The following is a 27,008-nucleotide window of genomic DNA, read 5'->3' on the forward strand; positions in this document are numbered from 1 at the left end:
ATGTCTTCTAAATCATGACCGTTTTACGAAAAACGGTCATGATATCACTGGTGCTCAAACTTCATGTAGTAGCACCATATGTAACGATATAGTATGTCGTAAATGGATTAAAATCGATTCAGACTGGTGACAATTTAAATCGCAATTTATATAGTCACGCAAACAGCAGAGGTAAAAAAAAAGATCAGAAAATACAGGGTAAGAGAATTGATGAAAACAAAGTTTTCAGTAAATTGCTACTGTATTGAAAATAGGATAAAAGAAGAAAATTAAAAGAGAAAATACTGGATTTGTGTAAAAGAGAGACACATAAGTTAGAGTTTTCAGTCATTTGTCTGGAAAATTAATTTGTTCAAAAAGATTGTGAAAAAATCGTATTGTGAGTTGACATAACACGTTACATGCCCAGTGTTACAGTACCTGTGGTATAACCAGGATGTCTGAGAAGATGATCGCAGCATCGAAGGGGAAACGTCTCAGAGGCTGAGGAAGGAAAAGGACAAAATACACTTTGGATAAAATGCTGCCCTGGCTTAGTTTTTTTGCTGTATCTTCAAATGCAAGTCTCTGTGTGTATGCACGCCTGTAATCCATGTAACTCGAGAACCGTTCAAATTCGACACACGCGTTCCACACCACCACAGGGAGCCCACGGTTGTCCAGAAGCGCCACAAAAAGCCTCTGCCCAGGCTCTGGACAGAGCCCCTGCCCCGGGCTCTGGACAGAGCCCCTGCCCCGGGCTCTGGACAGAGCCCCTGCCCCGGGCTCTGGACAGAGCCCCTGCCCGGACTCTGGACAGAGCCCCTGCCCGGACTCTGGACAGAGCCCCTGCCCCGGGCTCTGGACAGAGCCCCTGCCCGGACTCTGGACAGAGCCCCTGCCCGGACTCTGGACAGAGCCCCTGCCCGGACTCTGGACAGAGCCCCTGCCCCGGGCTCTGGACAGAGCCCCTGCCCCGGGCTCTGGACAGAGCCCCTGCCCTGGGCTCTGGACAGAGCCCCTGCCCTGGGCTCTGGACAGAGCCCCTGCCCCGGGCTCTGGACAGAGCCCCTGCCCGGGCTCTGGACAGAGCCCCTGCCCGGACTCTGGACAGAGCCCCTGCCCGGGCTCCATATATGGAACTGGCCTGTTCTGACATCACAAATATGTTCCGACATCCACATAGACTCCATATTTGGGCATCCCTGACAAAGAACTCCATATGGGCATAAATGGTAAATGGTGCATTTATATAGCGCCTTTATCCAAGGCGCTTTACATAGATTGTGCATTACATTCACCCATTCATACACCGATTGCGGCGGAAGCCATGCAAGGTACCAACCAGCACATCGGGAGCAATGTGGGGTTCAGTGTCTTGCCCAAGGACACTTCGACATGTAGACAGGAGGACAGTCGCCCTGGCATAAAAGGGACACATACATAATAACTGGGCGGGGAATTCATTTCCAACTTGCATCGTTCCAAGTAGGTAGTAGTAAGTGTCAGTTTGTAATCTTTTTAGTAAGAGTTTGTGGAACAGTCCAGCTTAATTGGTAGCAATCAAAGAAAGACAAAATAACCCTGTACCTGTAATGTGAGTTCACAGCACGCCTGTGGAGACTGGCAGGTCTCGAAGAAGTCTTTTCCCGCCCTCGACTCACGGAACTCTGCACACACACAGGACAGCAGCACAGGGTGAAAGTAGGCAAAAACGGGCATTAATGCCAAATGGTTGTTTCCCGGTTAATTGGTTGTTATAATATTATTATAATATTAATAGTCATCTTTATAGACTGAAAGCTCACATGTTCCTTTAACCCATTTAGGCCTGACATCGAAATTAAAAAAAAAGTATTTTTAAATTTTATTTTTAAACACACCATGTTTATCAGTGGTTCTCAATATTTCATGTCAAGGACTCCAAAAAATATATGTAATATGCCGCCGACCCCCATCTGAAAATATGTTGTTCCAGGGACCCCCCAGAAGCAAAGATTTGAGTTAAAAACTGAAACTCTGAAAGAATATATATTCAAAGATTTCAGGCACATTTTCACGATTTTTCAAAAATAGCTGCTATTTTTCAATAGCTAAATTATAACATAATGCTTAGAACACCAAAAGGGGTTCCCGCCCAAAATGGGTTAACAGCGTATATGACTAGAGTATTATGTCCACTGGGGAATTATCGAATGTCCTAAATTCAACATCATAACGAAACACTACCACTTGCTTCAAAAGGAGACGATGACGAAACCGCTCGAAAAACAAAACATGTAGCCATTCCTTGTCTCTCAGTACAAGAGCAGGAAGCAGGTAGCTAACTACGATCACAGCAGCTGTGTTAGCGATATTCTAAATATTAACAAAAATGTGATGGGGACATGGGGACATGTGGGGTGTCCTTACCTGGCAGGTAGCGTCCAGCCTGTCTCATGCTGCACCACACGGGGACATGTGGGGTGTCCTTACCTGGCAGGTAGCGCCCGGCCTGTCTCATGCACCACACAGGGACATGTGGGGTGTCCTTACCTGGCAGGTAGCGCCCAGCCTGTCTCATGCACCACACGGGGACATGTGGGGTGTCCTCTGTCTGTCCTTACCTGGCAGGTAGCGCCCAGCCTGTCTCATGCACCACACGGGGGACATGTTGGGTGTCCTTACCTGGCAGGTAGCGCCCAGCCTGTCTCATGGACCACACGGGGGACATGTGGGGTGTCCTTACCTGGCAGGTAGCGCCCAGCCTGTCTCATGGACCACACAGGGGACATGTGGGGTGTCCTTACCTGGCAGGTAGCGTCCAGCCTGTCTCATGCACCACACGGGGACATGGGGGGTGTCCTGGCCTCGCGCGGCACGCAGGAACGTGTCGTTCTGCAGCTGGGGGAAGTCTTTGGGACTGGACAGAAAAATTACAAACGATCGACATCATGAAATCACTCACTCACTCACTACCTACCTCCAAATATGGATCGAACTAACATTACAATCTCGATATTTGGCTTGATATATGGAAACAACAGATATGTCTAGTGTTGACATCAGGTCAATATAGAACTCCATATTTGGATATATATACATAGACGACTGGCATCGTCATTTAGACAAGCGTAGCCGACTGGCTTTGTCATCGTGACAAGCATCCAGCCAAGCCATATATAAAGAGTGGTTATTACAATTAAGATCAGAGAGATCCATCGCCTTCCGTAGTAGTCAGGATATTTGGCCTTTACAACCTAGATATCGTTGTGTCAGGGTTTTCTAAGACATCTCGATCCTTCTTCCTATCTTAACACACATCACCAAAATGGCGGACGACGGCGGCGGCGGTAGAGGAGGTTTTCGCGGGGGTTTCGGCGGCGGGGGCCGCGGTCGCGGCCGGGGGGGACGCGGCGGCAGAGGCGGCCGCGGCGGCAGGGGCCGCGGAGGCCGCGGCGGCAAGGCCGAGGAGAAGGAGTGGGTTCCGGTCACCAAGCTGGGCCGCCTCGTCAAGGACGGGAAGATCACGTCCCTGGAGCAGATCTACCTGTACTCGCTGCCCATCAAGGAGTCGGAGATCATCGACACCTTCCTGGGCCCCGCCCTGAAGGACGAGGTTCTGAAGATCATGCCCGTCCAGAAGCAGACCAGAGCCGGACAGCGCACGCGGTTCAAGGCCTTCGTCGCCATCGGAGACCACAACGGTCACGTGGGCCTGGGCGTCAAGTGCTCCAAGGAGGTGGCGACCGCCATCCGCGGCGCCATCATCCTGGCCAAGCTGTCCATCGTGCCCGTCCGGCGAGGGTACTGGGGAAACAAGATCGGCAAGCCCCACACGGTGCCCTGCAAGGTGACGGGCCGCTGCGGCTCCGTCACGGTGCGCCTGATCCCCGCCCCCCGCGGCACCGGCATCGTGTCGGCCCCCGTGCCCAAGAAGCTGCTGACGATGGCCGGCGTGGAAGACTGCTACACGTCCGCCAGGGGATCCACTGCCACGCTGGGCAACTTTGCCAAGGCGACCTTTGACGCCATCTCCAAGACGTACAGCTACCTGACCCCTGACCTGTGGAAGCCCACGGTCTTCGCCAAGTCTCCCTACCAGGAGTTCACCGAACATCTGGCCAAGAATCACACAAGGGCTCCTGTCCCGCCCTCCTAAAAACATTTTTACAGAATAAAATGTTCTGAATTGAAACAAAAAAGACATCTTGGTTAAGTTCTTACCGGACGGACACCACTGTGGCGTGTTCTAAACATCTTGGTTAAGTTCTTACCGGACGGACACCACTGTGTTCTAAACATCTTGGTTCAGTTCTTACCGGACGGACACCACTGTGGCGTGTTCTAAACATCTTGGTTAAGTTCTTACCGGACGGACACCACTGTGTTCTAAACATCTTGGTTCAGTTCTTACCGGACGGACACCACTGTGGCGTGTTCTAAACATCTTGGTTAAGTTCTTACCGGACGGACACCACTGTGTTCTAAACATCTTGGTTTAGTTCTTACCGGACGGACACCACTGTGTTCTAAACTCGGACAACCAGTCGTAATCGAGAAGTATTTTATACCCACCTTTAATTACATCAGCATTTACTCAAGCTTTTATTTTAAAATGTACCTTTTTCCTGTTCCTGCCTAGTAGCCTACATATTGCTGGACAAAAATATATACCGTATCTATGGCCTGGGCCGGTTTAGCGGTCCAGGCACCTTGGCTGGTAATCCAGCATGACAGTGTGTCGCGGGTTCGAGTCCCGACCCCGACGAACTTTGCTGTGTGTCTTCCCCCCCACTACTCTTTCCCTGTTTCCTGTCAAGCTACTATATCTATATAATATCAATACAGGCAAAAAAGCCCCAAAACATATCTTTAAAAAAAAAAAATAATAATAATTAAAAAGAATTACAAGCTGTGTGCTTGTAGATCTGCCATTTTTGGCGAAGATATTTGGTGTAGATTGAAAAAGAACACACCAAGTACGCTGCAAATAATAAGTATAGAGGCTAAGTGGCTAAAGTGAAGTGATATATACCAAAAAAAATCACACCTGTGTGAACTGAGTGGTGCAACTCCCCTCTCCCCCTGCCTCTCTCTCTCTGTCTCTCTCTCTGCAACAGTGCAACACTATCTCTCTCTCTCTGTTTCTGGCACAACAGTGCCACTTTTGCCCCTACTGGTACTCTAAACATAGTCACATAATCACATAGGTACTTAGGACGGACATTGCTGTTCCTTGGAGTGGTTGCACCACTCAAACATAATTATCAAAGTGTCCCGTGGCACAGCTTCTGTTGACTCTTATCTGAAGTGTGGGCCAACAGCTCCTCCAGAGCGACCACTCCTCTCCTCTCTTATCTCACACCAGCAGGGGAATAGTAACGGTTGAATGAAAAGATGTGAGGAGGCTGTCACAATTATTACAGTACAGTATCATATAATCGCCTAATCGAAATTATTTGAGATAATCGCAATAATGTTTTTGCATAATCGTCACAATCTTTTCCGCGTTGAAAAAAATGTTCATATATATTTTTCAAACATTTTCCCAAAGATTTTTGGACCAGTTCAGAGCTTGTAGATCGGCTATTTCCCCACTATGAATGGTTTTTCCGAACTTTGTTAAACGTCTTTGTATATTTATTTTGTCATTATCCCCTCTGTCACAGCCTTAAAAGCCAAACAGAAATTCCCAATGTTCCAACGACAAAAACACAATTCAAATGTTACATTATTAGTGTGGGTGTGTGACTGACAATTCATTGTCAAGTAAAATGCCATAATTGTGACAGCCCCAGAGGACATATTGGTACCACGCACACACTGCTGTCAGTGCTGTGATATTCAATTTAACACAGTTCAACAAGTTAATAAAGTATCCAATCGGCTAGCTCTGGTCCATAGCTCTAAATGCGTAAATGAAACGCCAATCGGCAATCAATCAAAGATCTATAAGGGTCCATTTGGTTACCAACTCTCCATCATTTAGCTCAGTTGGGGACCACCTGGAACCCCCTCAAGGACCACCTGGAACCCCCTCAAGGACCACTGGTCTGTGTCAATGACGCCAGCAGACACTACTAGACAGTGAAAGCTTTTTGCTTTGGCTGTAAACTCATCATGGCATGTTTTCTCAAGCCAACAAAGCCCTTTTAATGGAATGGAATTGAAAGCTGTCGCTAACGTTAAAGTGTTCCATTAGGAACGATACAGATGGCCGTACGTCATCATTATGTTCTGTTAAACAATGCTGCTGTAATGTCAGGTGTACTGTACTCACAGTATGAGCTCGTCCTTGTCCATGGTGGTGATGATGAGAAGAACAACAAGATGGTTTCTCCACAAGATGATCTGTTCTTCTAATCTGCACTGTCTGTCTGTCTGTCGCCACACTGTCTGTCTGTCTGTCATTCAAAAAGTTCTTTCCTCACACACACAACCACTGCTTCAGGGCGCGGCCATCTTTGCGTGGTCACGTGATCGTTCACGTGCTCGTCGCTCTGCTGGCCCAATCACAGCGCGTGCTTGCACAAGTGCACTAGATGGCCAATAATAACAGTCTCCTCGGGATGTCGCTCGTGCACCGTCTGAACGGTTCAGTTTCCTTGTGAGTGTTTCATTCACAACTGGTGTGTCAGATGTAAAAGTATTCACAATCTAGGCGTTTAGCAGACGCTCTTAGTCTTAATCCAGAGCGATTTACATTAAGCAAGAACAAAAACATGGCGATACATACATAAAAACTAGTTATCATGAATCATACCTATTAAGCTATAAGAACATGAGTCATATCTATACAATTAAACTATGCATATACGATAATATAGTATTACTATAGTGCCTTTGTCTACATAAAATGCTACATATGGGTCTATGGCAAGTTTCTCCATTTTGCAGAATGTCCCATATTTCACAAGTTTTCAAATGTATGAAAATCTTTTGAAAATAGCAGATCTACACACATGTGATCTGTGAGCTTTATAGGCTAGATCGCTGTTTCTAAATGGCCGAAATGTGTGGCTGAAGTGTTAATGTATGTTTTGCAGTAATAATATTCAAAAACACTCTCTGAGATGTAGTGGAGTAGAAGCAAAAGTATAGAAAATATTCCAGTAAATTAAAAGTACCTCAAAATTATACTTATTGTAAGTAATGATGAATTGCATGTTTATAGCGCTTTTCCAAGTGCTCAAAGCGCTTTACAATATGGTTCATTCATTGGGAGGTGAAGCGGCGAACAGTTGGCACCAGTGACCTCACTTGTTCCCACATTGACACATCAACGGTGGTGAGCTCACACCGACCAACTCATTGGAGGCAATGCAGGGTTCAGTGTCTTGCCCAAGGACACTTCGACATGTGGACAGGAGGAGCCGGGATTCGAACCGCCAACCCATATGGATCATTGGACGACAAGCTCCACCTCCTGAGCCACAGCCGCCCTGAAGTAGGCTTGTATTATAGGCTATAGGGTTGTAATTAGATGCAAGGCCCATTGATGTCTCAGATGATCCCTTGGTTTAATTCTGAATTGGACACAAATGGGGATATATTTTATAGGATTATCTAGACTATAGGTGGAGCTTTATAGTGAAGATTTGTGGTGATCAGGAGGAGTCTCTAATCCATTGAGCTCTGGATGGACAGAGGAGGGTATGATGAACCTGTCGGTGCGGAGCCGGCACATCTTCATAGTGGATTTATGAGACATATATCGGCCTGGATTTATTTTCTCATTTTACGAAGCCGGTAACGTATATCACCTATCCATAGTGTATACTGTATAGGCATACCACGACGACATATCTAGGGAAGACTCCGATCAAATAATTGCTTACTTGATCAACGTTGTGAGCATTCTGCAAGAATTTACTGGCATGTTAAAGTGAATATATATGCTATGGGAACAGAGATGGTGCACAAATGCCTGCTCCTCTTTGGTGAGTGTATTGTCTAAAGCCTGTTCTTAGAAGTATCACTTTACTTTTAACATTACTTAACATTACATGCAGGGACTTGCACTGTGTGCAAGTTGCACACATAGACATCAAAGGGGGCTTCAGCCTCTGCCCTTTTACCCGTCTGTAAAACAACTGCCCTCTCCAGACCACGAATGCAGCATTTATACTATAGTGGAAGAATATGCAAATACCACTCCTTTCCATGCGTTGCCGTAAGCAGCATTCAGGAGAATTCCTTTTTTCCCGAAGTCTCCTGAACTTGAACGCAGCATTTTTGCGTTGAACAAATTTGTTTAGAAATCCAGGTTGTAGGCTACACACCGCATCTCCACTATAGCTAAAGAGTGCTGGGTTGCCCCCCCCCCCCCCCCTGAAAACAGCTGATCTACAAGCTCTCAACGCTTCGCAGCGCGACGCGTTGAGAGCTTGTAGATCTGCGGTTTTAGCTATTTTTGTCTAAAAGTGCCCTCTTACGGGATGTCAGCCCCTGCCCCCTCTCTAACACTCTCTGCACGTCCCTGATTGCATGTTAAAGTGGTGTCTTTTGGTGTTAGCATTATGTTATGCTTTAGCTATTGAAAAATAGCAGATCTACAAGCTCATAGCGCGCCACCGAGTGGCGCGCTACGAGCTTGTAGATCTGCTATTTTTGAAAAATCGAAGAACGACTGACATATAGAAACATAGCTTTTTCAGAAAACTGTCAGGATGTATAGAAGACATTTTTAGAATCTGATCTCAGGTCAAAATGGATTAAGATCTTCAGTCTAATGGTCAATTAATATGTTCTCTGCTCTCCAATCTGTAGTTGTGTGTCTCACCATACCTGGGTTGTCCACTACCACGGTACGGAATGAAAGCCTGGGTATCAACGCTACGACCACGGAACGAAATGAAAGCCTGGGTATCGAGGCTACTACCACAGCTACTACAAGGAAAACTCAAGGTACAGTTACAGTATACTGTGAAGTTGGACTGGACATGAACTTGAACATCACAGAGGCATATTTTAATTTGTTTTAAAGGTATATTCAGTGATTTCACTTAATTCAAATATCACTTCTTTTTTTCTTTTTCTGTGATAATCCTCCGTACTATAGAGTGTGCTGACCATTATAAGGAGTTCCTCCCTGTCCCCAGTTAACCCCTGGGGGTCAAAAAACCTTAGGTTTCGTTTTTGGCTAGGTGGCCCAGCCTTGTGCCTGTTGCGTGTCCCCCCACTGTAGTGCACATCTTGGTAACGGGGCGGACTGGGGGGCTTTCCAAATCACCCAAATCACTGAATGCTCCTTAAAGTACAGAAGAAAAAGCCTACTGAATATTATTTATTTCAAAACCGGCTTATTGAGAGAACATAATAATGCATTGGTTGGTGCTTCACACCTATAGAAAAAAAAGTGTAGGCTAATGATTTTATGGTTGCATAGCCAATATCCCAACTTCTAATAGACAAAGTCAAACTTTCCTACATCTCTTACAAACCCGACATACATTGTTCCATTTCGTTTCAAGTGCGAGCACTCAATCAATTGAATCTTAATGGAAACAAGCCCTGGCTGAGGGCTTATTTGGGTTATCCTTTTAGCAGAAATATTGTGACCCTGCCTGTGTGTGCGTGCGTGCATGCGTGCGTGCGTGCGTGTCTTCATTGCCTCCCTGTGTTTGCAGTGAAGAACAACTCCGGGGTGACGCCGGCAGCAGAGTGCGGTGGGGCGACCTGGGTGAAAGAGGAAGATGGCGGCTCCTTCACTTCGCCCGACTACCCTGAGAAATACCCAGCAGACAGGGAATGTGTCTACATTATAGAAGGTATGAGGGGGCTTCAGTCATGAGAAATACCCACCCAGCAGACAGGGAATGTGTCTACATTATAGAAGGTATGAGGGGGCTTCTGTCATGAGAAATACCCACCCAGCAGACAGGGAATGTGTCTACATTATAGAAGGTATGAGGGGGCTTCAGTCATGAGAAATACCCACCCAGCAGACAGGGAATGTGTCTACATTATAGAAGGTATATGAGGCGGCTTCAGTCATGAGAAATACCCACCCAGCAGACAGGGAATGTGTCTACATTATAGAAGGTATGAGGGGGCTTCAGTCATGAGAAATACCCACCCAGCAGACAGGGAATGTGTCTACATTATAGAAGGTATATGAGGCGGCTTCAGTCATGAGAAATACCCACCCAGCAGACAGGGAATGTATCTACATTATAGAAGGTATATGAGAGGGCTTCAGTCATGATAAATACCCACCCAGCAGACAGGGAATGTGTCTACATTATAGAAGGTATGAGAGGGCTTCAGTCATGATAAATACCCACCCAGCAGACAGGGAATGTGTCTACATTATAGAAGGTATGAGGGGGCTTCAGTCATGAGAAATACCCACCCAGCAGACAGGGAATGTGTCTACATTATAGAAGGTATATGAGGCGGCTTCAGTCATGAGAAATACCCACCCAGCAGACAGGGAATGTATCTACATTATAGAAGGTATATGAGGCGGCTTCAGTCATGAGAAATACCTACCCAGCAGACAGGGAATGTGTTTACATTATAGAAGGTATGAGAGGGCTTCAGTCATGAGAAATACCCACCCAGCAGACAGGGAATGTGTCTACATTATAGAAGGTATGAGGGGGCTTCAGTCATGAGAAATACCCACCCAGCAGACAGGGAATGTGTCTACATTATAGAAGGTATATGAGAGGGCTTCAGTCATGAGAAATACCCACCCAGCAGACAGGGACGGTTCTAAATGCCTACCCCACTTGGACAGTACGAATAGAAATAGGGGGCAACCTTGCGCTTTGTTTTGGTGGGGTCAAATCCCAGAAACCCCCGAAAATGCATAGAAAACTGTATGCTATCATCATATCAGTGTATCTATCCATATATCCATCTTCTCCTTCTTTGACCGACAAAAAACTATTTCCATCAGCACCCTGTCGGTTAAGAGCACTGATGGCAAACAGTGTTCAGGTGGGTCTAAATGTCTCTAAAAATTCTGCCCACCCAATCAGAAATGATAAATGGTACAGATATTTGTAGTCCCACAACCTTTGATTGTTTGGGCAGGACGCACGTTTGGGTGGGCCCTGCCAACCCCTGCCCCCCCATAGAACCGGCCCTGCGCCAGCAGACAGGGAATGTGTCTACATTACAAAAGGTGACGATTCACCCATGCTTGGTGGGGAATTATAAAGTGAAAACCCTGTATTTATTCATTTAATTCTGAGAGTTGCCATTTGGGTAAATCTTATCCTCTCACAGACTTGAATGAACACCGAGGGCCCTAGTTAGATGATCTACATGGCATAGGTTTGCACCACAACTGATTTTAAGACCAACCACCAGGCAGGCCTGGCAGGCAATAACCGGCACAAGATCATTTGGTGTTTTTACCCTCAATTGGTGAAAAGGCCTTTTGTAACTCCTTTTGTTCCCCAATCCTCCTCCTCCTCTTCCTCCCCCTCCTCCTCCTCCTCCTCCTCCTCCTCCTCTTCCTCCCCCTCTCCCCATGCAGCCTCCCCCCGGCAGTGCATCGACCTGTTCTTTGATGACAAGTACTCCATCGAGCCTTCGTGGGACTGTCAGTTTGACCACATCGAGGTGCGCGACGGCCCCTTCGTCTTCTCGCCCATCATCGGCCGCTACTGCGGCCAGGAGAGCCCTCTGTACGTGCGCTCCACCGGACGCTACCTCTTCATAAAGTTTGTGGCCGACAGCGAGCTGGAGGCCACCGGCTTCTCTGCCCGCTACAACTTCACACCAGGTGAGCAGACAGCGAGCTGGAGGCCATCGGCTTCTCTGCCCGATACGCCAATGATGTAAAGTAACTAGGCCTACTCAAGTATACTGTTGGAAACAAGTTCTTGAGCTTAGCCCAGATACCCTGGGTAAATATAGTAATAATTTCATTTCAACAACCAGGCCTACGAACACATCAAATAAACCAGGCAAAAGAAAGGATCAGATTCAGGTAAAATCAAACTAATAAAGCAGCACATACAAAACAAAAAAAAACAAAAGAAAAAACATGATCGAGGTGCAAATTAATCAAATCCATTTTCCTACTTTGTTATTCAGCAAAGTCATTGTAGATGTTGGGGGATATTTGGATTGTTCACCAAAAGTCGTAAATATGTTTTGGTCCCAGTTTTAATAATAGCCTAAGAATAATAATAATACCACGTACAATTTACTAGGCATGTAACGATTCATTCAACTATCACGATACGATTCAAATCACGACATAGGTTCACAATACGATTTTTATTTTAAATTGTTCTATCCGATTTTGCAACCCAATTTTTCACCCAGTGTTCTCTTCTCTTTTTTAACGTGCCCTCTGCTGTTTTGCATCACGATTCCAATGGCGATTTAATCGCGATACAACATTGTGACCAGTTTGTATGGATTTGAATCGATTTACGATATACGATATCGTTGTATGCCTTTGATTGATTGATTGAAATATTTATTAACAGTTTGCAGAATTACAGTACATTTCAAGCACAAACTCAATACAAAGACTGTTAACTGTGAGTGGACGACCTAATTAAGCATTACACTTGTTTACAAGAGGGTCCACCTTGTTCAATTCATCAAAACATTTAGAGACGTACAAATAGACACTTCTACAGTAGGCCTATATAGTCAAAGAACAGAACAGGAATTCATCATAAAGGAGGTAAAAAATGGAAAATAAACATACAGTGAGGGGAAAAAGGGGTGGGTGGGATTCAGATTTTACGTACATAAGTAGGCTACAACTTTGAGGTATCTGTACTTTACTTATGAGTAATTACAATTTCCAATACTTGGTACTTCTACTCCAATACATCTCAGAGTCAATTATTGTACTTTTACTGCACTACATTTATTTGAAAACTTTCCTCGTGATTGGCAGGAAAGATAATTAATTCATCCTCTCTCTCTCTCTCTCTCTCTCTCTCTCTCTCTCTCCCTCTCTCCCTCTCTCTCTCTCTCTCTCTCTCTCTCCCTCTCTCCCTCTCTCCCTCTCTCTCTCCTTTTCTCTCTCTCTCTCTCTCTCTCTCTCTCTCTCTCTCTCTCTCTCTCTCTCTCTCTCTCTCTCTCTCTCTCTCTCTCTCTCTCCCCTCTCTCCCTCTCTCTCTCTCTCTCTACAAGCTACCGATTTTATCTTCTTGCTTTTATTCTGACATAGTAATCTGTAATGTATACTATTATACAACTGAACTGACTCAAATTAGGTTTAAGGCTCACAGATCAGCCTTAAAAGAAGATTTTGATTGTATGTGATTTGGTTTGTTGTTGGTGTACCTTAATGTTTAACCCATTTTGGGCGGGAACCCCTTTTGGTGTTAGCATTATGTTATGCTTTAGCTATTGAAAAATAGCAGATCTACAAGCTCGTAGCGCGCCATCCACACGACGACTCTAAGGTATATAAATGACATAGTTCAATGTTGAAAATGAGTGGCATTCCCCTTTAAGTATACATAGATAATTTGTTTCGGGATGAATGAGATTAGGAGAAGATTTACAGGCTCTGTCTTAACCCTTTTTCTCCTCCACATTTCTCCTTTGTCACACACACACACACACACACACACACACACACACACACACACACACACACACACACACACACACACACACACACACACACACACACACACACACACACACACACACACACACACACACAATGCAAAGATTCTGAAGCCTCTGTGTTTCACTCACATGCACGCACGCACATGAACATCGTACACACAGAGATGTACACCGATTACAATTTGAATAATCTCACACAAGCAAATTAAAGCGGATGACGTACGAAATATTTGAGGATTAATAAAGAGCCCCGACTGGTAAATGTTACCCTCAAAAGCATTAATTGTCTTCAAGTCTCCAAACGAAAGCATACAAAAGTGAGTGGGAAAAAATAAAATAATTTAAGATAAATTGAATACTGGACGGTGCAAAATGAACTGCTCTCTCTCACACAATATCATATATCGGCTTGATATTGTGTGAGAGAGAACAGTACATTTTTCTCCCCCCCCCCCCCCCCCCCCCGCTCTCACAGATGCTGGGAGAAGAAAAATTATGACATTTTCATGGCTGGGTTCTCATCACTGCTGGACCCTAATCTGTCCTGGACTAAGCTGGAGTAATAATCCACCTATAGCTACCAGATTCATCATCGGTACAAAGCTATAGCACACACACATCTCCATCCTCTCTGTCTCCACGCACACTCCATGTTTTTGCTCCGTGAGCTCCCATTCATGGGCTACCGTGGATTATACCGGTAGAGTGGCCACATGAGAAATGCAAGGTTCCCAGTTCCATATGCACTACGTGCATAAAACTCAAAGCGCTCAAAGCGCTTTACAATGGTCCATCCATTCATACATTGGGAGGTGAAGCGGCGAACAGTCGACGCCAGCTTCCTCACTTCCCACATTCACACACCAATGGTGGAAACCTCTGGAGGCAATGCAGGGTTCAGTGTCTTGCCCAAGGACACCTCGACATGTGGACAGGAAGAGGAGCCGGGATTCGAACGGCCGACCAACGGATCATTGGCTGACCTGCTCTACCTCATGAGCCAGAGCCGCCCTAAAGCATTAGTGTCGAAGTGTCCTTGAGCAAGACGATGAACCCCTAATTTCTCCCGATGTGCACGTTGGTGCCTTGCATGGCTTCCCCCGCCATCGGTGTATGAATGTGTTTAATGTAATGCACATTGCGAGGAAGCAATCTGATTGGTTGAAGGAGCCATCTAGCCGTGCTTCAAACGGGCATGACCTAATCAAAACATAACTTGCTGCTCTCCCAGAGCAGACTTGGTCGTAGTGGCTACATCTGTCTATAAAACAATATGTTTTGAGCAAATCTTAGTTGTAATGAAATTGAGTTGACATGTTTTTTTCTTTGGTATAATCGCAATATTACACTTGAGGGTCATCATGCTTATACGGAACTGCCCTATCGGCTCGTTCCTGCAGCAACGCAGGTGTTCCATTAATGATGGTAAAGCACACCCTCTCGTGTAATATTTTAAATCTATGTAAAGCCCCTTGGATAGGGAATAGAGTGGCATTATATAGTCTATTCCGACTATAAGTGCAGGCTTCATTTTAGGGTCTACCCTAAACACCAAATTATCCACCCTCATCATCATCATTTTTTGACCGCGGTCGAGATCATGGATTCCACAATGCTACGCCAGACTTCCCGTTCCTTCTTTGCCACCCCCAGTTCCTGCCTACTGAAGCATACATGTGTCCCTAGCGATGACATCAGGGAACGACAGCTTTCTACCACCCTTTTTATCCACCCTAGCCTCCCTATTCTGGGCATGTCAGCAAACAGGCAAAAAAGAAAACCCTGGTCAACAAAGTGTATTGTTTAAGTGAGTTATTGTCTTTATTAACTCTGATGTCCTTCATACCGTTAGATCCTGACTTCCAACATCTTGCAGCAGTCCCACCTCTGCCCTGTAAGTATACAACACCAGAAATACAGGCTACACAAAATGTGCAAATATTTATTTTAGTCATAGTGCACAACTAGGACATTATAGCCTACACAAACACATTAATTTCTTCCTGATCAATGTTTTTAGATTTTGCCTATCACAAATATCAATACATAGCATGTAATATATTTGACAACACAACCCTCAAACCATACAGCGTTTTAAGATCGACGAAGATTCAAATTCGACACACGTGTTCCACCCCACCACAGGGGGTGCAGTGCCCAGTGTCGAGTCGGTCGGACCCACGGTTGTCCAGAACCGCCACAAAAATACCTCATCCCGAGCTCTGGACATGCAGGGCCCCTGCCCAGTATCCATATGGAGCTGGCCTGTTCTGACATCATTCTGACATCTGCATAGACTCCATATCTGGGCATGCCTGACAAAGAACTCCATATATGGGCATAAAAGGGACACAGACATAATATCTGGGTGGGGCATGCATTTCCAACTTGCATCGTTCCAACTTCAAGTAGGCCAGTGCCCAATGGGCACCACTGTAGAGGCTCCAACGGGTACCGCTCTATACAAATAATTAACCTAATAACTCGTCCAAAGTCCAAAGAAAGTCAGTCATCCTTGGCAGTCTGTGACTTTGCTCAAAACTCGTCCAAAGTCGTCCTATAGGCAGTAAAGAAAAGGTGAGAAAGAATCGCTGGTCCACACATTACTCTGTCCAGTGTGTGACTTTGAGCTGAGCGGTCCACACATTACTCTGTCCAGTGTGTGACTTTGAGCTGAGCGGTCCACACATTACTCTGTCCAGTGTGTGACTTTGAGTTGAGCGGTCCACACATTACTCTGTCCAGTGTGTGACTTTGAGCTGAGCGGTCCACACATTACTCTGTCCAGTCAGTGTGTGACTTTGAGCTGAGCGGTCCACACATTACTCTGTCCAGTGTGTGACTTTGAGCTGAGCGGTCCACACATTACTCTGTCCAGTATGTGACTTTGAGCTGAGCGGTCCGTACATTACTCTGTCCAGTGTGTGACTTTGAGCTGAGCGGTCCACACATTACTCTGTCCAGTGTGTGACTTTGAGCTGAGCGGTCCACACATAACTCTGTCCAGTGTGTGACTTTGAGCTGAGCGGTCCACACATTACTCTGTCCAGTCAGTGTGTGACTTTGAGCTGAGCGGTCCACACATTACTCTGTCCAGTGTGTGACTTTGAGCTGAGCGGTCCACACATTACTCTGTCCAGTGTGTGACTTTGAGCTGAGCGGTCCACACATTACTCTGTCCAGTGTGTGACTTTGAGCTGAGCGGTCCAGAGGGCATCATCGATTCTACCCAGATCGGCCAGCATAACCCGGCGCTGATGAAGGATGCTGTGGACTGCAGGTGGTACATCAGGGCTCCACCAAGATCCAGGGTACGTATGCTAGTGTTGAATCAATGATACAGTATATGTTCACTGGTGGCGACAGCGTAATAGAGCCCCGCCCCCTACCAGGGCCCAGGAAATGATTCTCCGTTCATTTTCCTCATAGACATTTCAGAAAGTGAAATTTTGCACGCACATTCCCACTAGGTCAAGGAAGAAATGCCACTTGAATATTTTCAACTCAGCCTCATGGTGGCGCTATAACTGGCCGATTTGTGTTTTTACCTATAACTGCACCGATCTGTGTAAAACCATGTATGCACACTCCCTAGAGGCCAAGGAAAAACCTTTGCCTGGAATTTTTCACATCTGCTCTTTATAGCGCCACCAGTAGGCCGACATATGTAAAACACATTTTCTAATATTACTCCTTCAGATTTTATCCAAATTTCACGCAAATCGGTACACATGCTCTCCATAGTCATGTGATCATGTGATTTGTTTGATTTCTCATAATTATCCATCCTGATTGGCTACGATTGGCTTCTAAAGTTTTCAGGAGCAGCCCGTTTTGTACCCGTTTTGTACAAATTGCCACAACTCCGCAACGCAGCGTCCGATTGCGGTGAAACTGTGCATGCCTATTCCCACTACTAGGCTGAGGAAGAAATGCCACTTGACAGTTTTCAAATCAGCCTCATGGTGGCGCTACAACAGGCCAAGTCGCGTCACACACACACACACACACACACACACACACACACACACACACACACACACACACACACACACACACACACACACAAATAAACATGTTTATATTACTCCTAAACATTTTGCTAAACATCACACACAATCCTATCCTCCTGGTGGAGACCTGTGCCCAGAAGGGCACTTTTTCTAGTTCTTCTATGTAATTATTTGTTTGGTCCAAAATATGGGGTGTGTTGTCATGATTTGTCACGACTCGAGTTGGCTTCGTACGACGCTTAAAAGGTCTTTAAATAAATACTTTTTGAAATGTCTATGGGAAAAATGCATTGTGATTCATTTCCTGGGCCTGTAGTCGTCATGAAAGGGGGCGGGACTGCAACGCTCTATTGTTGCTGTTATTGGCTGTTGATGTTTGGTGCACATTTCTTGCTGCATATTTAGGCTATGTATGTAAAACGAACTATTCCACGACACGTAGCAGACACCAGTTCAACTTCACTGCCACGTCACAGGTTTATGTGTTTAGGGGTAAAGTGTGGGTCATGACCGAAAGAATAAGATCGCGGAATAAGAAGTGGCCTTAATGAGTTTTCTCAGACCGGTGTGGCCGGCATCTCCTTTAGAGATAGGGTGAGAAGTTCAGTCAGACGAGAGAGACTTGACTTGGAAAGGAGCTAGCTTAGGTGGTTTGGGCATCTAGTACGGATGCATCCCGACTCCCCGAGCGTCTCCCTAGGGAGGTCCTCGCTCCACGTCCCACTGGGAAGAGAACCCGTGGGACAGTGGTTCCCAAACCTTTCAGCCCGTGACCCAAAACAGAAATTAGATATTCACCCAAACTAGTGAAAATAGCAGATCTACAAGCTCACAACGTGTCGCTTTGCGCCACGTTGTGAGCTTGTAGATCGGCTATTTTCACTACTTTTTCAATATTTGTTCTAATTCATGGACTTTCTTTGAATTATCTTTCATTTCATGGCATTACTGAAGAAGAATCGTTGGATATTGTTATTAATTCATGAAAGGTTTTGCTTTTTTGGGAATGTTTTGAAATAATAATAATTAAAAAAACAAATGTAGGAAACAAAAACTAAGAGGGGATAACAATGTGTTCCGCGACCCACAAATGGGTCCCGACCCACTGTTTGGGAAACCGTGGGAGACCAAGGACCAGATTGGGGGGGGGATTGGACATCATTCAACACTGCACTCCACCCCCGCCCGTCCGCAGGTTTACGTGCGTTTCCTGGAGTACGAGATGCACAACTCCAACGACTGCAAGAGGAACTTCGTGGCCATCTACGACGGCAGCAGCTCCGTGGAACACCTGAGGAACAAGTTCTGCTCCACCGTGGCCAACGACGTCATGCTCGACACGTCCGTGGCCGTGGTGCGCCTCTGGGCCGACGAGGGGAGCCGGAAGAGCCGGGCCAAGATCCTGTTCACCACCTTCCATCCACGTGAGTGTACTTGATCCTGTTCACCACCTTCCATCCACGTGAGTGTACTTGATCCTGTTCACCACCTTCCATCCACGTGAGTGTACTTGATCCTGTTCACCACCTTCCATCCACGTGAGTGTACTTGATCCTGTTCACCACCTTCCATCCACGTGAGTGTACTTGATCCTGTTCACCACCTTCCATCCACGTGAGTGTACTTGATCCTGTTCACCACCTTCCATCCACGTGAGTGTACTTGATCCTGCTATAGTTCACAACCGGGGCTCCCTTAATTATTAATTGGGAGCCTGGGACTCAGTCGATGGGCGCTGATGGGACGCTTGCTTTACAGTGCCGGCTACTACTAGTATGGCGGGGTTATGGGGACAACGCTCTCGCCAGAACATTATTTACTATTCTCTGCCTATCGGGTCGCAACCTGAACGGCCCTGAGTCAGCTATAAGCGAACTTCGCAACTCGCTCGCTTTAGCTCGCCTGGTGCCAGTCTCACGTGGCTCAAGTTAGCTTGAGACGGCGGGTCTAGTCCATAGAGTTATATATAAACAAGCGCCCCATCAGCGCCCATCGACTCCCAGGCTCAGCAGAAAAGGGAGTCCCGTTCACAACCTCCATCCACGTGAGTGTACTTAGATATTATGGCTGCAATTAATTTACAAACTCTGCTAGCAGTTTTGAGATATCTTAGTAGTTAAGTAAATATTTTAAACGTGATATGTCTGTATTCATACAGTATACGTACTGTAGCTCTGCTGCTACCTAACCTGGGCAAAGATTTCACACTATATAACCTATATGTAATCATTAAATGACTAGGCATCAAGGCCCACACAAACTTCAGTTTTAGCAGAGACACCTATGCTCACCACGGTGATAAGGGACTCACTGGCACTGCTCACCCCCCAACACATCTCTGTTTTTACTAACTGACAGCACCTGAAAGGTGAGCAGGTTATCACCTAAAAGTGGAGTTTGCGTGGGCCTTTAGTCATTGTCCGGGTATGTCAGACTCAGTTCGTAGTGCTCTCATCTTTAGACCATAAGGTAATGGGTTCAATCCCGGGCACCAGCAACGAGTAGCACGTTTTGGGTGTGGCAAGTCAAGCGATAAGTACTGTGAGCGGATGGTATGGCGGGGTGTTCCCAACACATCTCTCCCAGGGGTCTAGTCTAGTCCTAGCGCATTGTAACAGGTATACAATCCTTACGCCATTAGTTTAAGAAGGTGACAATTTGTAACATTTCATACCTGGTTTGTGTTCTTCCAGCTCCGTGTGACGATGACACGTTCTTCTGTCACAGTAACATGTGTGTTCTTTCAGCTCCGTGTGACGATGACACGTTCTTCTGCCACAGTAACATGTGTGTTCTTTCAGCTCCGTGTGACGATGACACGTTCTTCTGCCACAGTAACATGTGTGTTCTTTCAGCTCCGTGTGACGATGACACGTTCTTCTGCCACAGTAACATGTGGGTTTGTGTTCTTTCAGCTCCGTGTGACGATGACACGTTCTTCTGCCACAGTAACATGTGGGTTTGTGTTCTTCCAGCTCCGTGTGACGATGACACGTTCTTCTGCCACAGTAACATGTGGGTTTGTGTTCTTCCAGCTCCGTGTGACGATGACACGTTCTTCTGCCACAGTAACATGTGTGTTCTTCCAGCTCCGTGTGACGATGACACGTTCTTCTGCCACAGTAACATGTGTGTTCTTCCAGCTCCGTGTGACGATGACACGTTCTTCTGCCACAGTAACATGTGTGTTCTTCCAGCTCCGTGTGACGATGACACGTTCTTCTGCCACAGTAACATGTGGGTTTGTGTTCTTTCAGCTCCGTGTGACGATGACACGTTCTTCTGCCACAGTAACATGTGTGTTCTTTCAGCTCCGTGTGACGATGACACGTTCTTCTGCCACAGTAACATGTGGGTTTGTGTTCTTCCAGCTCCGTGTGACGATGACACGTTCTTCTGCCACAGTAACATGTGGGTTTGTGTTCTTTCAGCTCCGTGTGACGATGACACGTTCTTCTGCCACAGTAACATGTGGGTTTGTGTTCTTCCAGCTCCGTGTGACGATGACACGTTCTTCTGCCACAGTAACATGTGGGTTTGTGTTCTTCCAGCTCCGTGTGACGATGACACGTTCTTCTGCCACAGTAACATGTGTGTTCTTTCAGCTCCGTGTGACGATGACACGTTCTTCTGCCACAGTAACATGTGGGTTTGTGTTCTTCCAGCTCCGTGTGACGATGACACGTTCTTCTGTCACAGTAACATGTGGGTTTGTGTTCTTTCAGCTCCGTGTGACGATGACACGTTCTTCTGCCACAGTAACATGTGGGTTTGTGTTCTTTCAGCTCCGTGTGACGATGACACGTTCTTCTGCCACAGTAACATGTGGGTTTGTGTTCTTCCAGCTCCGTGTGACGATGACACGTTCTTCTGCCACAGTAACATGTGTGTTCTTTCAGCTCCGTGTGACGATGACACGTTCTTCTGCCACAGTAACATGTGTGTTCTTTCAGCTCCGTGTGACGATGACACGTTCTTCTGCCACAGTAACATGTGTGTTCTTTCAGCTCCGTGTGACGATGACACGTTCTTCTGCCACAGTAACATGTGTGTTCTTTCAGCTCCGTGTGACGATGACACGTTCTTCTGCCACAGTAACATGTGTGTTCTTTCAGCTCCGTGTGACGATGATACGTTCTTCTGCCACAGTAACATGTGTGTTCTTTCAGCTCCGTGTGACGATGACACGTTCTTCTGCCACAGTAACATGTGTGTTCTTTCAGCTCCGTGTGACGATGACACGTTCTTCTGCCACAGTAACATGTGTGTTCTTTCAGCTCCGTGTGACGATGACACGTTCTTCTGCCACAGTAACATGTGTGTTCTTTCAGCTCCGTGTGACGATGACACGTTCTTCTGCCACAGTAACATGTGTGTTCTTTCAGCTCCGTGTGACGATGACACGTTCTTCTGCCACAGTAACATGTGTGTTCTTTCAGCTCCGTGTGACGATGACACGTTCTTCTGCCACAGTAACATGTGTGTTCTTTCAGCTCCGTGTGACGATGACACGTTCTTCTGCCACAGTAACATGTGCATCAACACCACGCTGGTGTGCAACGGCGTCCAGAACTGTGTCTATCCGTGGGATGAGAACCACTGTAAAGGTGAGGCCCATTCTAAACAACCTGTAAAGGTGAGGCCCATTCTAAACAACCTGTAAAGGTGAGGCCCATTCTAAACGAAAAGGTTCTTCTAAATCCTAACAGTTTTCTGATGTTTCTATGTCAGTGTTGCTCGACCTTTTTCACGTCAAGGACCCCCGGAATTATCTGTATTTGGCTGCGGACCCCCATCTGAAAATATGTAGTTCCACGGAACCCCCCTCCCAAGCAAAGATATGAGTTCAAAACTATGAAAAAATATATATTCAAAGATTTGCATCATTTTCACGATTTTTCTAAAATAGCAGATCTACAAGCTCGCTTTTCAATAGCTTAAGTATAACATGGGTTAAGAGCTGAGGCTGATTCTAAAAAGAAAGTCAGTGGTTGTCAATCCTGTACTGTACATACTAAATGTACTAATAAAGGTCTAGGTTTTCCTGAAAGTTTGGACTAATCCACTATCTGGGAAACCACCATGCAGGATACTACGTTATTGCAAATAATTTTCACACTGTGTTATTGTATAATTTGTCTTCCATGGAAGTCTCCTATTTTGGAACAAAGCTCTAAGAAAGCGTTGCTCTCTTTCCCTCCTGTAACCAGAGAAGAGAAGCCCAGTATTATAGTATTATAGCGTTGCTCTCTTTCCCTCCTGTAACCAGAGAAGAGAAAGCCCAGTATTATAGTATTATAGTAAAGCGTTGCTCTACTCTTTTCCTCCGGTAACCAGAGAAGAGAAGCCCAGTATTATAGTATTATAGTAAAGCGTTGCTCTACTCTTTCCCTCCTGTAACCAGAGAAGAGAAAGCCCAGCATCCTGGAGACCCTGGACAACACCAACCTCACCATCATCGGCGTGTCGTGCGTTCTGACTGTCATCATGCTCGTCATCTCCTGCATCATCCAGATCAAACAGCCGCGCAAGAAATACATCATACACAGGTACAGACAGAGTTGCCGTTTTAGAATATAGATTTAATGATATACTTCAGGTAAAGTTCAGGAGCAGAGCAGAGTGTACAGATGGCAGACAGAGGCAGGTTAGGCAAGCTTCCAATTTCCAGGTCCAGGGTGGTAGGAGGTACTGCAAACACAGGAGAGAGATGTAAGTATGCAGGATAACACACAGAGTGATAAGTTGCTGCTAGCCCGAGTGGCACATGACTGACTACTGACTAGGTCTAGGTAGACTGAAGATCTGTCAGGGGTGTGAAGGGTAGGACCAGGCTTTATAGCAGAGATGATTGGTTGCCTCCGCCTCCTCTCCTGCACCTCTGTCTCACTCCTATAGAATTACATAGGTTAGAAAGAAGGGGAGGAAGACCGGGTAGGTGTGGCAGGCGTGACACTGTAAGCTTCGGCCATGTATCGTAAACATAATCTAGTTTTACAACCAGCGTTAATTTGTTTCCATTTTGTCCAAGATTAAGTTTAATTTAAACTAGAGCGGTGCCCGTTGGGCACTGCATGGCCTACTTGGAACGATGCAAGTTGGAAATGCATGCTCCACCCAGATATTATGTCGTTCTCCCCTTTATGCCCATATGGAGTTCTTTGTCAGGCATGCCCAAATATGGAGTCTATGCAGACCAGAATGAACAGGCCAGCTCCATATATGGACACTGGGCAGAGCCCGGGCTAAGGCCTTTTTGGGGCGGTTCTGGACAACCGTGGGTCCCATCGACTCGACACTGGCCACTGCACTCCCTGTGGTGGTGTGGAACGCGTGTGTCGAAATTGACGTGGTGTGCATTTATAGTTATATGTCATTCGTAAATCAATATTTATATTTATTAATATTTTACAGTAAATTAAATGTGACAAAAGAAAAATAGAGGTGCAATGATGTTCACAGTGTTGGATTAACTATATCTCAAGCAAGATCTCGGCAAGTGCTGAAATGATTCCAGTGGCTTCCTTGAACATGAACATGTCTTGTATTGGAGGTCTTGTGGTCTTTTAGACAGGTCTCTCTTCTTTCTGGCCAACAATGTCATGCTCATCTTTCTTTTTGTGTTTAATTTTATTTTAAACTCAAACATAAGTGTGTGTGTTTATGTGTGTGTGTGTGTGTGTGTGTACTGTGTGCGTCCACAGAGATGACCTTGACCCCGGCCCTCTCCATCCAGACTTTGACCCTCCGCACTACGAGCTGTGCACTCTGCGCCGGTCGTCCGGTGACCCGGCCGACGCCGCCATGGCCTCGGACTTCGAGAGGTTCCAAAAGATCCGCCGCTCGTCCTCCAAGTGCATCCGCGACCACCACTGTGGCTCCCAGCACGAGAGCATGCACGAGAGCGTGCACGGCAGCGTGCACGGCAGCGTGCACGGCAGCGTGCACGGGAGCGTCCACGGCAGCCGCAGCAACCTCAGCGTGAGGGAAACCGCCATGCATGGCGACGGCGGGGGTCCTCCGGGGCCCCTGCTGTCCCAGCACGGCATGCCGGCTGGCCCCAGGTAGGGACGGGACTATAGCCTATATTGTGATTAATCCATTCTGGGCGGGAACCCCTTTTGGTGTTTTAAGCATTATGTTATACTTTAGCTATTGAAAAATAGCAGATCTACAAGCTCATAGCACGGCACCGAGTGCCACGCTATGAGCTTGTAGGTCTGCTATTTTTGAAAAATCGTGAAAATGTAGTGCAAATCTTTCAATATATATTCTTTCAGAGCGAACATAATTTGAGATTGTGGTCTGTGGCCAAATACATATAATCTTTGGGGTCCTTGACATGAAATAGTTTGAGAACCACTGACATAGAAACATAGGTTTTTTAGAAAACTGTGGAATCTAGTGTCAGGTCTAAATGGGTTAAAATAATCGTACCACCGTGATTTACTGGGATAAATTCACCTTTTATGTGTCGAGCTGCATATCCGGTACATACTTGGTAAAACGGACCTGGAAAGAACATACACTCTCTATAAAATGTCTTTGCCAAAAATAGCCAATCTACAAGCTCACAGTGAGCTTGTAGATCTAAGATCGGCTGTTTTTGGCAAACGTTCCGGCCCAGAACTTGGATGCTGGGCGTTGGTTCTAGTGGTTAAACAAAAGTGTAATTTTAAGAGTTTTAAGCATATTTTGATTATCCCGATCAACATCGTAAATCGCATTGACTGTATCTTGGTCACAATAATCGTGACGTGAAATGGAGAGATGTTCATATTGTCCCATCCCTGACCCCCATGTTAGGAGCATCCTGGTGATGAAGCACAGCTACTCCCAGGACGGAGTCAATGGCTGTGAGCTGGACGAGGATGAGGATGACTCGATGCTGGACGATGGTGGTGCCACCAGCAGCCATCACCACCACTTTGATGGTGCTGCCACCACCAGCCATCACCACCACCCTGATGGTGGTGCCACCACCAGCCATCACCACCACGTCCAACACCATCAGCTCCACCCGGGATCGTCAGGGATGGAGGAGCACCACCACCATGTGATATCCAACCATTTGTGAATGTGTAGATTGTCTATTTTCAGCTATTTTCAAGATATATTGTAATGCAAAAACTGGAGAATAGAATAGAATAGAATAGAATAGACGTTATTTGCAATTTGCACAAATGCATAGGAAGTCTTGGTCAGCATTTTAAAAAGACAGAATACAGAGTATATTTGATCTGCCATACATAAATTAGTACTTCAGAGTGAGAGTCTAACTAAAAGCAGGGCAATAATAGTGCAATTATTCTGTTATGATTCACTTCATCTGTCAGGATTCATCTGGCACCGGTCTGCATGGTCAGTCCAGACTGCTGCAAGTTGTGAGACTTGTGACTAGTTGCCTTGGTGTGGAGTCGGACAGACACAGTAAAACTGAAACACTGAAATTAGGACTTGCATTGCCTATACCTAATCCCTACCCCCCTTTTCTTTACCTTTCTTTCATATAGTTTTTAACCTTTTAACTAGATTTTCCAAATAAAGTTGTTTTTATTTTGTATCTGTAAAGTGACTTTGAGTACTTAAAAAAGTGATAGGCCTATATGTAAATTGTTTCTTTTCCCTTTTTACCTCTATGATGAATTCCTGTTCTGTTCTTTGACTATATAGAAGTGTCTATTTGTACGTCTCTAAATGTTTCGATGAATTGAACATGGTGGACCCTCTTGTAAACAAGTGTAATGCTTAATTGGGTCGTCCACTCACAGTTAACAGTCTTTGTATTGAGTTTGTGCTTGAAATGTACTGTAATTCTGCAAACTGTTAATACATATTTCAATCAATCAATCAAAGGCATACAACGATATATCGTAAATCGATTAAAATCCATACAAACTGGTCACAATGTTGTATCGCGATTAAATCGCCATTGGAATCGTGATGCAAACAGCGGAGTGCACGTTAAAAAAGAGAAGAGAACACTGGGTGAAACATTGGGTTGCAAAATCGTGGGATAGAACAATTTAAACAAAATCGTATTGTGAACCTATGTCGTGATTTGAATCGTATCGTGATAGTTGAGTGAATCGTTACATGCCTAGTAAATTGTACGTGGTATTATTATTATTAGGCTATTATTAAAACTGGGACCAAAACATATTTACGACTTTTGGTGAACAATCCAAATATCCCCCAACATCTACAATGACTTTGCTGAATAACAAAGTAGGAAAATGGATTTGATTAATTTGCACCTCGATCATGTTTTTTCTTTTGTTTTGTATGTGCTGCTTTATTAGTTTGATTTTACCTGAATCTGATCCTTTCTTTTGCCTGGTTTATTTGATGTGTTCGTAGGCCTGGTTGTTGTGAATTCATCTATAGCCTATTTCAATAAAATATTTTTCCTTTCCTTGTTACCTACACTTTACTTGATGTTTATATAATGCCAGCCTCGGATCACGAGAC

General features: G+C 45.6%; 3 protein-coding genes across 5 annotated transcripts in view; 2 read left to right on the top strand and 1 right to left on the bottom strand.

Annotated features, from left to right (window-relative positions):
- Nucleotides 1-27,008, bottom strand: part of urod (uroporphyrinogen decarboxylase) — a 56,460-nt gene that overhangs the window by 11,734 nt on the left and 17,718 nt on the right. The window contains exons 2-5 of one of the 3 annotated variants that reach the window (XM_079512129.1): nucleotides 6,242-6,353; nucleotides 2,769-2,881; nucleotides 1,570-1,649; nucleotides 421-483 (exon numbers count right to left, since the gene is read on the bottom strand). In XM_079512129.1, coding sequence (XP_079368255.1) covers nucleotides 421-483; nucleotides 1,570-1,649; nucleotides 2,769-2,881; nucleotides 6,242-6,264 — 279 coding nt within the window. In that variant the 5' untranslated portion in view covers nucleotides 6,265-6,353. Of the gene's footprint in view, nucleotides 1-420; nucleotides 484-1,569; nucleotides 1,650-2,514; nucleotides 2,566-2,768; nucleotides 2,882-6,241; nucleotides 6,435-27,008 lie in introns of those variants that run through there. The other 2 variants (XM_079512128.1, XM_079512130.1) reach the window with 2 other exon arrangements.
- Nucleotides 3,290-4,120, top strand: LOC306926514 (small ribosomal subunit protein uS5-like; the record flags this gene model as incomplete). Its single annotated transcript, XM_079505855.1, has 1 exon — nucleotides 3,290-4,120. One exon carries the CDS (start codon nucleotides 3,290-3,292, stop codon nucleotides 4,118-4,120), a length of 831 nt encoding a protein of 276 aa, XP_079361981.1.
- On the top strand, nucleotides 7,874-25,614 carry LOC306927526 (neuropilin and tolloid-like protein 1; the record flags this gene model as incomplete). The annotated part of the gene is made up of 11 exons (XM_079507297.1): nucleotides 7,874-7,901; nucleotides 8,731-8,868; nucleotides 9,591-9,731; nucleotides 11,453-11,701; nucleotides 15,377-15,418; nucleotides 16,708-16,835; nucleotides 18,733-18,961; nucleotides 22,031-22,144; nucleotides 22,942-23,086; nucleotides 24,242-24,601; nucleotides 25,344-25,614. The coding sequence occupies 11 exons, from the start codon at nucleotides 7,874-7,876 to the stop codon at nucleotides 25,612-25,614; spliced, it is 1,845 nt and encodes a 614-aa protein (XP_079363423.1).

Source organism: Electrona antarctica, assembly GCF_951216825.1.
Source record: "Electrona antarctica genome assembly, chromosome: 1".
Taxonomy (NCBI): Eukaryota; Metazoa; Chordata; class Actinopteri; order Myctophiformes; family Myctophidae; genus Electrona; species Electrona antarctica.